This window comes from Solanum tuberosum, unplaced genomic scaffold (assembly GCF_000226075.1).
Source record: "Solanum tuberosum cultivar DM 1-3 516 R44 unplaced genomic scaffold, SolTub_3.0 scf00203, whole genome shotgun sequence".
NCBI classification, from domain to species: Eukaryota; Viridiplantae; Streptophyta; class Magnoliopsida; order Solanales; family Solanaceae; genus Solanum; species Solanum tuberosum.
In genome coordinates this window covers 483,929-497,993 of record NW_006239129.1, presented here as the reverse complement: position 1 = coordinate 497,993, position 14,065 = coordinate 483,929, and the positions used below count along the sequence as shown (strand labels likewise).

Here is a 14,065-nt window from a genome sequence, read left to right as displayed (position 1 = left end):
TGCAACATTAGACAATCGAAATGCTGCTAACTCAACTAACTCAGTCGTTGAGGCATACATGACTCTGAGGGTCCTATGAAGCCGATAAACAAAGGGTTGATGGTCCTCTTTGCGATCTATCCCTGTAAACTGTGCAGGATTCAAGGAAAGAAATTCACAAACTCTCAAACTTTTGTGCCGTTCAGAAAGTCCGGCAACATTTGATGCAATTAGCTAGCACTGTGTAGCTACTAAATGTGCTAACATATATACTGCACTCTTGAAATCTTGATAAGATGGAATAGAAGGAAGTAGAGGTGGTACTGCTGGTGAAGCCCTCAGAGGCTCTTGAAGCGACAAAGAAGCTATAGGGGTCTGAAAAGATGTCTCCCCCTGGGTCTCATAATAGGATACCTCCACCTGTGGTACATTGTGGGTACCTCGCCTGTAGTTATATATAGCCATTGTCTAGCTGTGCTATATCTGGTGTCAGCCATCTCTATATACATACAAATATCAATATAAGCCAGAAACCTCAACCCTTAAGACACCGCTCTAAAGCACGAGGTGAGAAAAAAAAGGATAGACATTCTAACATGCCTGGTAGCTTTTTACTTATCCAATGTGGTGCACAACACATTTATAAACAGGACTCTACTAGACACAGCTTGCAGACTCCCTAGGATAGGACGTTGCCCTGATACAAAGTTTGTCACGCTCTAGATACAAGGGGTGCAACTGGCTCCTAATACCAAAACTCAGGCTCGAGTTGACCCTACTGAACCATTTGCTACTAGCGCATCGAAGCCACACGCAATCAAGAAAACAAACAAGTATATCTCGGCTTAAAATTAAGCCCTCGGTCAGCAAGGCCCATGTAAACAGATCCATAAAAGAAACAGCTACTCCCAAGAGTTCATAAAAAGAAATAGCCAACTAGCAAAGAAGTCCTGATTGGGCCGTTGAGGCCACCATGATCTCTATACCAAAAATGAAAGCAGGTATATATCAAAACAATACATCACACAACTAACAAGCTTCAGCAAACCAACAAACTATGCCAGCATGGCCATAACGTAGCTATAAACCCCACACTAGTCTGCAAGCCTCTAAGAGTAGTAAAGATTTTGAGGGACAGGGCCCAGTTTACCCGTAAAAATATATACAACAAAAGCTAACAAACCTCCAAACTTTGGCAGCTCTTGAGAAAAGGGGATAGCCAAGCGGATATAAGTAAATCCTGCTTCTAAGGAGGTTTATTGGGTCATCTGTCGGGACTTGCATGCATGAATTTAGCACCCCCAAGTAATGGGGAGTCAGTACAAAATAATATACAGAGTATAAAAGTCAATAGACTATGAGCAGGTATCCTAATATACTGGAGTAATCCGATAAATAAATCATGGATAAGATAAGGTATTGACCTGCTCCTAAACCTAAACTTATCAAGTATAATAAAACAACAACCTAACCAAGCCCCCATAAGCTCGGCTGGTACAAACAGCACACAAGACCACCTACCCAGGCCCCCATAAGCCTAAAAGGTGCAAATCAGTTTATATAACCCTATCGGTAGTCCCTTAGCCCCGTAGGCAGTCACATAGCCCTCTTAGGCATTAATATATCCACGTAGGTTGCACATATCTCTCTTAGGCATCAACACAGCTTATAGACAACACATAGCCCTCTTAGGCAACAACATGGCCCTGTAGGCAGCACATAGCCTTCTTAGGCGTCAATATAGCCCTGTAGGAAACTCATAGCCCTTCTAGCCATCAATATTGCCCCGTAGGCAACTCATAGCCCTTCTAGGAATCAATATAGCCCCGTAGGCAAAACATAGCCTTTCTAGGCATAAATCACATTCTTGCAGGTAACCACAATAGCCCCAAGGGTAACAATAACAATCCAATAGCTAAAGCGAGCAATTTAGTTATAAGCAACCTATACAAATAGCCTCTAAGTCGTGTCCAAAATAGGGACGCTACTAACTGAATAAGAATCCCGACAAGGGAGGATTATATCCACTCGAGAAGCCATCAATCAACAATAGTCGCTACAAGTATAACAATGATAACAACTCTATTACATTGCTCGTAAGCTTTAAGGAAACATTCTGTAAGAAGGGAATAGATGATGTTTGCATAATCAACGACACAACTTTCGATGCAAGTGTCTTCGATCGTGCAATAGTATAATAATCCAACCAAGGGTTGGGGTCAAGTCCCAAGGGAGTGGTTTCGAGAATTAATAGAAAACTAAAATTAGTTCTAACTAGTTGTAGTTAAAGACATTAACGACTAAAAACATTGTAAATTAAAGGGGGGTGACACAAAAGTGTCAAATATCAAAAGGTGGTTTTGTCACAAGTATAGCTAAAACAATAAAAACGACAGAAAAATCTATGAATGAGAGGGGATTCATGGGGTGTGACCACAATATATATATTGATTTAAATCGTTGGGTACATGCTTTCGATAGGAAATTTGCAAGATAATAGTGACTAGGCTAAGCTTTAGACGGAAATAAGTTCCCTCTCGGGCAACTTACCCCGTTTCAAATAGGTTCCTCTCGGACACCCATTTGCCGCATGAAGGCCAGCCTATGTCTTACCCCACTCACTCTCTCGACCTGAGTGTTAGGATATGGGACTAGGGCTCACCCTCTTGGGATGAACCTCATGTCGACCCACTCCTTAGGCCATCAGTCTAGCAGTCTTGGTTTCACGACCTTTTTTCGAGCAAGCCGAAAACACATGGGTGGTTTCGTATTTACAACTACAAACCCATTAAATTAAACCACAACTACTAGGTGAAATCACCATTAAAATAAATCTAACCTATCAGTAAGCAAACTCCAACAATAATCTCAACACATATTTGCTAAATCACACTCCAAGAATGGGGGTTTTTAGCCACACATCAAGAGATAGAAATTTATACCTAAATGAGCTTGCATTCAAATGGGTATGAAGAATTAAGTCTTGTTACAGGACAAGAATGAAGAATCAAAGAGACCCAAGTCCAAATCCTTGGAGATGAAACCCTCTTCTTCTTCAAGTTTCAAAACCCTCTCAAACTCAGAGAAAAAGTACTAAAATTATATGAATTGTTTCACCCTGAAAATTATGATACTAAAATATGATACTAAGCTATAACTGTCATAGAGTATTTATAGTTTCCAAAAATCTGTGTTGTGATGGATCATTCGGCGACATTAGTTAGAATCGCCGGTCAACTCGGAGATTGGCCCTTTGGTTTAGTTCTTCGCCTCTTGCACCATCATTCGGCATCGTCATGCTCTGGGTCATTGGGCGATATAGTACTGCTTCGCGGAACTGCTCGGCGATGCGGCGATTGCTCCCTTGTTTCACCGACTTGATCCTTTCCATCAGGCTCAGCACACTGGAACAAAGGGTAGAGTGAGACCCTTTGACGATTCGCCAAGTGGACTCGGCGAGCCTCAGGCCATCATTTTCTCGTTCTTTTCAGTCTTTTCGTTCCTTTTTGTGAAGTAATGTCCATACTTTCCTTCAATCTTCGAATACCTGAAACTTAAGGGTTTTCATCAGATATTGAGACAAAATAAGCATTTGAGGACACAATTTCTATTAAAATATAGCGTTAAATGAGTCCAATTTGTGGACTCATCAACACCCCCAACTTAAACTTTTGCTTGTCCTCAAGCAAACTTGAGTTCAGCTGATCACAAATGGTGTCTCAAACAGTGCTACACAAGACTCAATCATAAATGTACACAAGAAGACTCAAGTTACTCATGCAAAGATCAATTGTGTACTCAAAGATTCAAGTTATGACACACCATTACCAAAGATTCTCATGCTCGCAATACGTGCTACTTGTGCAAGTTCAAGCTTAACAAAAAGTATCTAAATGCCCTCACGTAAAGAATGATTCCATATTCACACATAGAGGTTAAACAATTCAAGATCAGGAATCATATGCAACGCTTACACTCAAAAAGAGGAACACAATATATGTTTTCACCCATAGGTTTGCCTTATTTTCCAATCGACTTTCGATTTGGCTTACTCAAGATGAAGAAGGTCTTTTCAAGGCTTGAAATGGGGCTGAGTGCAAAGGTATGATCATTTAGGCTCAATGACTTCTTCATCCTCGTGAGATGTGGTGTTCTCAAAACGTCATTTTCCTCTCCCTTATCCCTTTTTGTTCTAGTGCTTCTAAGTCATCCTTTCATTCACTCTCTATGTATTGCTTGGAAACCCAATTCCTTTTGCACTTTTTATTCCATAACTTTTCTTTTGAAGGGTTTCCATTTTGTCTTGCAATACCATGGGTTAAGGGATACTTTTCTTGCAATTCTTGACTTCTCCTTTTCCTTTTCCCCACACCCCCAACTTAGGCTTTTGGTCTAGGTTGGCTATTCACTAAACCACAAATCAAGAGGATTATAGGTACTGGGTCAAGTAAGGTCTAGGGTTCATCAAGGTTCTTCCAAAGAAAGGTAAGGCTCAAAGGGTGTTCAAAAGAATTTCACACGCTCACGGGTAGGCCACAGAAGAGGTATATGTCAAATTTGGATCACACTCTTTAAAGTTTCCTAAGATCATTCCAAGAGCATACCTTTCTAAATCAATTAGACTAACGGGGTCAATTCTGGGTTTATTCATGCATGGTTCAAAGTAAGCTAATCACATAAGGAATCGACACTTAAGTCAACCAAGACTACAAATTTTCGCTAGTGTGCAACAATCATTACAAGATAATCAATTCGATAAATGACTAATCACAACGAGAAGCAAATAGTTCACATATTGTCTATGCAACTTCATTTGGTCTCGTCGTAGCCATGCATTCATGTTCGTTCGATTGATAGGATTATTCAAGTCATCAGTATTGATTAGGACTGAGACTTAAATTTTGCAAAAGAACAACCACTTTCAACACACGACAGGTGGCAAAAATTTTTGAAAAATGAATTTTTTTCGAAAGGGTCAAAATTGTTTTGAAATTTAAAATAATAGGAGGCATAAACTTAAACATCCACAGAAAGCAGATAAAACACAATTTTAAAGGAGAAAAACCCAAATATATATAAAACACGAATCATATATAGCACACAAAAGGTGAGCCTCACCCCACCACAAATAAAGGCAAATTGTCCTCAAATGCAATTAACACAGAATCCAGAAGGCAAGATTAAAAAAGACAAAGAGGGAGGTAAAGAAAAAAATCATGTCTACGCAGTCTCTCCATCTGTCTAGGCATCAGTGCCTGCAGTGTTGTTAGTCTGCTTCAGGTTCTTGTTCTCTTCTCTCTGCTTCTGCTTCTGTAGCGATGTTTGCCTCAACCATGTTATCCAAATCATGCGCTGCTTTGAAGGCATTTATCGCATTGACGAATCCTCGATTCCATGAAGGGAGAACAAGGTCAATGTGAATCCTCCTACTGGAACTTGCTTCCTTGCTCTCTCTCTTGTTAGTTCTTCTGAACTATTGCGCTCTTATGTGTCTAGGTCTGTTCCTTCCTACAACTTTTGGTCTGGCCATGTCTGCAAAGTCTTTGAGATAATTTTAAAACAACCAAAGCAAAGACTTTCATCTGCAGAAAGATTATATACTTCGTTCGGCCTACAGCTGAATACATTCGGCGAGCCATAGACACTCCGCTGAAAGTCATAGTGCATAAAGAGTTAAAGGTGCAGACAAAGCGCGATTAAGGTGTACTTAGGCGAACCGCAGAGTGGTTCGACGAGCTCGTCACAGTTCTCTGAATCACCTATCGTGCCTACTTTTGACCTATCTTTTCAAAATCGGCCCTGCAACCCTCGAAAACACAATTTGAGTGCAAATATCACAAATTTAACGAAGTCCCATGACATACGAATACCACCCATTACACATTAACTCAACTAGATTCATCAGAGAACAAAATTTCACCGTTTAGCCAGGTTATCGAATAACAATCAGCACTTAACCAATTCTATTCACTCAGGAATGTTCAGCAGAACTTAACAATGACAAATAATGTGCAAATGAGTGCAATGCTGACAAAATAATTATGGGAATTAAGAAAATAACCTGTTGTACTGATTGAAATACTACTGAGAAGCTAGGCGGCAATGCAATCCAAATCCGCGAACAAATTAATGAACAAAAATACACCAGAAGTGCAAGAAATATAAAATTAGAGTGCATGTATGGTTTGTGAATAGATAAATAGTGAGGGAAAGTGAATGAAGTTGGAACTTTTTAAACCTTTGGCTTGCAAAAACCGTCCAGTTTTTCTCCCACTCGGCGACATTAGTCAAGTTCGCCTACTCACTCGGTGACATGCCGACTATTTTTGTTTATCCGCCAAACTTTACAGCACCTCTGGTTTACGGGGGTCTAAACGGCGATATCTATCGTGATCGCCGACATTGTCGGTGATTCGCCAATAATTTCCAAAGCTCACCGAGTTTTACCGAATCTAATATTGACAATGTCTAGAGACAGACAGCGAATACAATCGAATTCACTGACTCCTTCGGCATTTCGTCGACTGGATCTATTACTCAGTCAATCTGCACTTTTCGATCACTCTCCACACTTCCATCTGCACAATCAACACACCATTATTTTATCAAAGCAAAAGAAAACAATAAATGGTTTTGGGTTGTCTCCCAAATAGCGCATTAGTTAACGTCATGGCACGACGCACCAACTCCTTCAAGCGTCTTCTAAATATATCAGTTCAACCAAAGAAATCTCCTGACAATCCCCAAAGTATAATTTTGGACGTTGACCGTTCAGTTTAAATGGAGGTCTTTCCTAATCTTCAACTTCTATGGCACCATTGGTGAACACCCGCGTTATTCTAAAATGTCCAGACTATTTGGATTTGAGCTTTCCGGGAAAAAGTCTATGTCGAGAGTTGTATAACAAAACCCAATCTTCTACCTTGAAGTCCCGCTTGAGTAATCGAGCATCATGCCATTTCTTCGTCTTTTCTTTGTAGATGGCTGAATTTTCATACGATCTGAGTTTAAATTCATCCAGTTCGTTCAACTGTTCTACCCTCTCCCTTGAAGTTTTTGACCAGTCCAAATTTAGGGCCTTCAATGCCCACAATGCTTTGTGTTCTAGCTCGACGGGCAAATGATAAGTCTTACCATAAACCAACTGATATGGAGACATACCGATAGTTGTTGTATAAGCAGTCTGGTATACCCATAGTGCATCATCGAGTTTCCTAGACCAGTCAGTCCTGTTGGCGTTTACTGTCTTTGCCAGGATGCTTTTGATCTCCCGATTTGACACCTCAACTTGACCACTTGTTTGGGGATGATATGGGGTTTCTACTTTGTGTTTCACCCCATATTTGCTAAGTGCCATTGAAAACCACCTATTGAAAAAGTGAGACCCCCCATCGCTAATGATTTCCCTAGGAGTGCCAAATCTTGCGAAGATGTAGCGTTTTAAAAAATTGGTCAATACTTCTCCCTTCGTTGTTTGGAAGTGCGATGGCCTCTACCCATTTGGAGACATAATCTACAGCCACCAAGATGTATTTATTTCCAAATGAGCTCACAAATCAGCCCATGAAATCAATCCCCCATACATCGTGCCTTCCAAAATAAGAGTGAGAGGAAACTCGTGCCTTCTAGACACACCGCCTTGTTGCTGACATTGAGAGCATTTCTTTGCAAATTCATGTGCATCCTTGTGTAAGGACGGCTAGTAATAACCACTTTGGAGGATTTTAGCGGCAGTGCGAATACCACTATGGTGACCTCCTATTGGAGATGCATGGCAAGCATGGAGAATGTCTACTGCTTCTTCTTTTGAAACACACTTCCTAATAACATGGTCATCACATTCTCAAAACAAACATGGTTCATCCCAAAAGTACTTTTTAACGTCGAACAAGAATCTCTTTTTTTGGTAAAAGGTCAGCTCATCTGGCATCAATCCACTCATAATGTAATTTGTGAAATCTGCATACAACGATGTAGGTTTGAGAGATATAGCAAATACATGTTCGTCGGGGAATGAGTCATCTATGTCGACCTCACGCCTGACATCCGCCCTTCCTTCCAACCTCGACAAGTGGTCGGCCATTTTATTTTCACAGCCTTTTCGATCTTTAACCTCAAAATCAAACTCTTGTAATAGCAGCACCCACCTTATCACTCTTGGTTTTGCATCTTTCTTCGCCATTAAGTAGCGGAGTGCAGCATGATCAGTGTGTACTATTACCTTGGTGCCTAGCAGGTATTCCCGAAACTTTTCAAATGTATAGACCACTGCGAGAAACTCTTGTTCAGTGACTGTATAATTTCGTTGGGCACTATTCAGAGTGTTGCTTGCGTAATAAATTGGGTGAAATAGTTTGTTGCGCTTTTTCCCCAACACTACTCCCAACGCCATACCACTGGCATCACACATTACTTCGAAAGATTCAGACCAATCAAGACTGACGATAATCGGGGTGGATACTAATTTTTCTTTCAAACACTTTAATGCAGCCATACAAGCGTCATCAAAATAGAACTTCACTTCCTTCTCTAGGAGTTTGCACAGTGGATGTGCAATCTTAAAGAAGTCCTTAATGAACCTTCGGTAGAAACCTGTATGACCCAAGAAGCTGCGAACACCCTTCACTAAAATTGGCGGGGGTAATTTCTCAATGACCTCAATTGTTGCCTTGTCAACCTCCAGTCCCTTTTGTGACACCTTGTGCCCAAGAACGATACCTTCCTTCACCATAAAGTGACATTTTTCCCAATTGAGAACCAGATTCATATCAACGCACCTTTGGAGCACCTGTCCTAAGTGTGTCAAGCATTCCTCAAACGGGTCCCCTACTGAGAAGTTATCCATGAATACCTCCATAGAGTCTTCGACCATATCTGTAAAAATAGACAACATGCAACGCTGGAATATTGCTGGGGCATTACACAACCCAAATGGCGCGGCATCCTTTTGAATGCAAATGTTCCATAAAGGCAAGTAAAAGTGGTTTTTATCTTAGTCTTCTGACGTAATAGATATTTGATTGTAACCGGAATATCCATCTAAAAAGCAATACCACCCCCGTTCTGATAACCGGTCAAGCATCTGGTCCATAAAGGGCATTAGGAAGTGGTCCTTTTCGGTCCATGAGTTAAACTTCCGATAATCCATGCATACTCTCTACCCCATCACTGGTTTTGTCGGCACAAGTTCTCCTTTTGCATTTGGAACTACGGTTATACCTCCTTTTTTCGATATGCATTGCACTGGACTTATCCACTTACTATCTGCAATAGGGTAGATCACTCCCGCATCTAGCCACTTGATGATCTCCTTTTCACCACCTCTTGCATTGGAGGGTTCAATCTCCTCTGATGTTCCAAACTAGGTTTACATTCACTGTCAAGCCGAATCTTGTGAGTACATATGCTAGGAGGAATTCCTACTATATCGACTATTGTCTATCCAATAACTTTTATATGCTTCTGCAATACTTCAATGACCAATTTTACATGCCTTTCAAGCAAATTATTTGCGATAATCACTGGTAAAGTATTATTGTCTCCTAAGAAGGCATACTTTAGATGAGAAGGTAGGGCTTTTAACTCCAGACTCGGTGGTTCTTTCGTTGATGGCTTTGCAGGAGGACATTCTCTATTTTCCAGGTCGATATCCAACTTGATTAGATTCCTTGAATATACTCCTAACCCTGATAAGGCATATACCACTTCCTCATATCCTTGAACTTCGGATTCATCATAGTTGGCAAATACAGATTCAAGGGGTTCATTTTTGTGCATTAAATGGCTCACACTTGCCACTGCCTCATCGATAACATCCTCAGTGGACACCACATGGATATTACTTGGTTGCTTCATAGATTTACAGATATTGAAGGTCACCTCATCATCATTCACATGGAACTTCAATTTCCCGCTTTCGACATCCACCAATGCTCTCCTGGTTGCTAAGAATGGCCTTCCCAAAATAATGGGGATTTCAGCATCGATCTTGCAATCCAGAATCAAAAAATCGGCCGGAAAAAAGAACCGATCTACTTTTACCAGTATGTCATAGAGTATCCCTATGGGGTGCTTGATTGATCGATCAGCCATAAGGAGTCTCATTGTGGTTGCCTTTGGTTCACCCAAACCAAGTTGCTTATATATTGCATAGGGCATCAAGTTAATGCTTGCTCCTAAATCGCACAAAGCTTTAGTGAATTGGAGCATGCCAATTGTGCACGGGATTGTGAATGCCCCAGGATATTCTGTCTTAATGATTGACTCATTTGTCATAATTGCGCTGCAACTATGGGGCACTTCGATCCTTTCATACTCCAAGCTCATTTTCTTTGTAACCAGCTCTTTCATGAATTTCGCGTATCCCTGCATTTCTAACAATGCTTCCACCAGAGGAAGGTTAATTAAAAAGTTCTTGAATATTGACAATTGTTTTTTGAACTTCTCATCTTCATTCTTCGTTTTCAAACGTTGAGGAAATGGTGGAGGTATTTTGGGCAAAAGGTGCGTGACTTTTGGAACTTGACTGTGTTGCTCTACATCCTCTTGTGGTTCTTTGGCAAGGTTTTGTGGACTAGGCAATTCTCGTTCCTCTATACCCTGGCTTCCTTCCTGTGTTCGAGTGTCCTCATCCTCCATCCCATTCCCTTCTGTCGTCTTTCCACTATGGGTAACCACAACCAACCCTCTTTCATTATCTTTCATCAGTGTCCTGGATGTCTATTGAGCTGATAGTAGATTCAATTGACCTTCTAGTGTTTTAATGGCATCATCATGAGAATTCACTTTACTGTTCAGTGATGAAAAGTAATCACTCATTCCTTTTAGCAAATCATCAGAGCCCTCAACTTTATCAAGTATGCGTGACAACAAATGATTTTCCCGAGGACTACCTGCGCTCCCTTTTGATTTTGGGCTTTCACTCAATTAAGTACAATTTTCCTCATGGTCATCTTGCTTATCCCAATCGTGGCAATATCTCCTTTTTTCTTCACTCCTATAATGGTTCCAACCTTGATTTCCGCCCCGCTATTGATAGCATGGGTGGAAACCCTCTTCATATCTTGTGGAATTCCAACCTTGATTCTCCCCAAGTCTTAAGTAACCAGAAGGAGAATCCTCCTCAACTCGAAACACTCCATACTTCCTCTTCATGTGCTCGTGTATCACTTCCATTTGAGACAACATCTTTTTGATATTTTCGTGCCTCTCCTTTTCTTTATCAAGTCTTGTGTTAATCTAAAGCCCAGTGGGGAAATGTGGTCATCTTTTGTGTACCATGCTTGATTTACTCTAGTCATGCCATCTAGGAGGAATGAGGCTACTTCAAAGAATTGTAACATTATTCCTCATTGCACCAACTGATTAGCTATCCCTTTATTCACCGAATCCAGACTACGGTAAAAATATTGGAGCAATAACTCACTCGGCAGTCCATGCGTTCGACATCTTCGCAAAAATCTCTTAAATCGTGTCCATGATTCGTGAATTGGTTCACCCTTCTTTTGATTAAAATTTTTATGTCGTCTCTCAGTTTCATCATCTTTGATGGAGGGACGAATCTTTCATGAAAAGTCGTAACCAACTTCTCCAATGACTTGATGGAATTCTTTGGAAGCTCGGCCAACCACTTAGTGGCTTCCTTGGTTAATGATAATGGAAATAAGCGCAGCCTTATGCATTCTTATGACAGATTTTGGAATGACAATGGAGTGCACACTTCTACAAAGGTTCGTATATGCTCATACGAATCTTCGTGCTCCCACCCTCCGTATAAACCTCTTGAATGTATGAGATGGAGCATTGTGCTAGTAACTTCAAATTTTGCACTTCCGTCTGCTTGTGGCATACATATTGCACCCATCTCATCCACTTGGCTGAGGTTGTATACATTATTAACATCATCACTACCGTCTCAATGAAAAGCAAACCCGCTAGATAGCCTGCTTGGCAGCTATTTTCACCGTTCACACTCATATAGTTGTTGAAACACACAAATACTCAAAACAAAACTGAAAATTTGATAAGTAGAATACCACAAATAAGAATGAAAATTCTACTTAACTAAGAATTCTCAAATAACACCACTCCCCGGCAGCGTCGCCATTTTGATAATTGCGTAATCAACGACACAACTTCCGATGCAAGTGTCTACGATTGTGCAATAGTATAATAACCCAACCAAGGGTTGGGGTTGAGTCTCAATGGAGTGGTTTCGAGAATTAATAGAAAAATAAAGTTAGTTCTAACTAGTCGTAGCTAAATACATTAACGACTAAAAACATTGTAAATTAAAGTGGGGTGACACAAAAGTGTCAAATATCAAATGGGGGTTTGTCACAAGTATAACTAAAACAGTAAAAATGACAGAGAAATCTATGAATGAGAGGGGATTATTGTGGTGTGATCACAATATATATTGATTTAAATCATTAGGTACATGCTTTCGATAGGAAATTTGCAAGATAATAGTGACTAGGCTAAGCTTTAGATGAAAATAAGTTCCCTCTCGAGCACCTTACCCCGTTTTAAATATGTTCCTCTCGGACACCCATTTGCTGCTATGCTTTAGATGGAAATAAGTTCCCTCTCGGGCAATTTACTCTGTTTCAAATGGGTTCCTCTCGGACACCCATTTGCCGCATGAAGGCTAGCCTATGCCTTACCCCACTCACTCTCTCGACATGAGTGTTAGGATATGGGACTAGGGCTCACCCTCTAGGGTTGAACCGCATGTCGACCCACTCCTTAGGCCATCAGTCTAGCGGTCTTGGTTTCACGACCTCTCTATCGAGCAAGCCAAAAACACATGGGTGGTTTTGTATTTGCAACTACAAACCCATTCAATTAAACCACAACCACTAGGTCAAATCACCATTAAAATACATCTAACCTATCAGCAAGCAAAATTCAACAATAATCTCAACACATATGTGCTAAATTACACCCCAAGAATGGGGTTTTTATCCACACATCAAGAGATAGAAATTTATACCTAAATGAGCTTGCATTCAAATGGGTATAAAGAATTGTCTTGTTACATGCCAAGAATGAAGAATCCGAGAGACCCAAGTCCAAATCCTTGGAGATGAAACCCTCTTCTTCTTCAAGTTTCAAAACCCTCTCAAACTCACAGAAAAAGCACTAAAATTATATTAATTGTTTCACACTAAAAATTATGATACTAAAAATCTGATACTAAGCTATAACTCTCAACGAGTATTTATAGTTTTCAAAAATCTTTACTGCGACAGATTATTCGGCGACATTAGTCGGAATCGCCGATCAACTCGGTGATTCTCCCTTTGGTTTAGTTCTTCGCCGTCTTGCACCATCCTTCGGTATCGTCGTGCTCTGGGTCATTGGGCGATATAGTACTGCTTTGCAGAATTGCTCGACGACGCGCCGACTGCTCCCTTGTTCCGCCGACTTGATCATTTGCTTTAGGCTCAGCACACTGGAACAAAAGGCGGAGTAAGACCCTTCGGTAATTATCCAAGTGGACTCGGCGATCCTCAGGACTTCATTTTCTCGTTCTTTTCAGCATTTTCATTCCTTTTTGCGAAGTAGTGTCCATGCTTTCCTTCTATCTTCGAAGACCTGAAACTTAAGGGTTTTCATCAGATATTGAGATAAAACAAGCATTTGAGGACACAATTTCTATTAAAATATAGCTCTAAATGAGTCCAATTTGTGGACTCATCAATAGCCCTAACATATCTTTTCTACTGAATTCACGTGGCCTAATGACTTTTACTCACAACCCCCCTCGATACTACGATAGGGCAGGACCATAATCAGCACACAATAATAGAAGATACCACGATAATCTGATAAAACATATGTATTTCCGTCGCAAATTTCTAATTGCGGCTTATCAAAGATAGAGTCGATGAAAGAAGGGTGTTACCTTGATCTTAAGTTTGTAATATAGCTCAAAGCCTTCAAATATGTCCAAACCCTTGTTGTCCCAAAACTAAAGAATGATATGCTACAAAATCGATAAAACAAATTATACCACGAGGATGAGCCCAACATGTAGAACAACTTTCGTCAACGACTTAAGTCAAGAAAATCTATAATTTCG

At 40.5% G+C, this 14,065-nt stretch overlaps 1 protein-coding gene across 1 annotated transcript; it reads right to left on the bottom strand.

Annotated features, from left to right (window-relative positions):
* Nucleotides 1-9,417: 9,417 nt before the first annotated feature.
* Nucleotides 9,418-10,683, bottom strand: LOC107062168 (uncharacterized). Its single transcript, XM_015312508.1, has one exon. The coding sequence runs from the start codon at nucleotides 10,681-10,683 to the stop codon at nucleotides 9,418-9,420; it is 1,266 nt and encodes a 421-aa protein (XP_015167994.1).
* Between the last annotated feature and the right edge of the window lie 3,382 nt (nucleotides 10,684-14,065).

Coding starts and splice junctions, on each gene's coding strand:
- LOC107062168 (XM_015312508.1), bottom strand. CDS start 10,683: ATGAAAGATAATGAAAGAGGGTTGGTTGTGGTTACCCATAGTGGAAAG.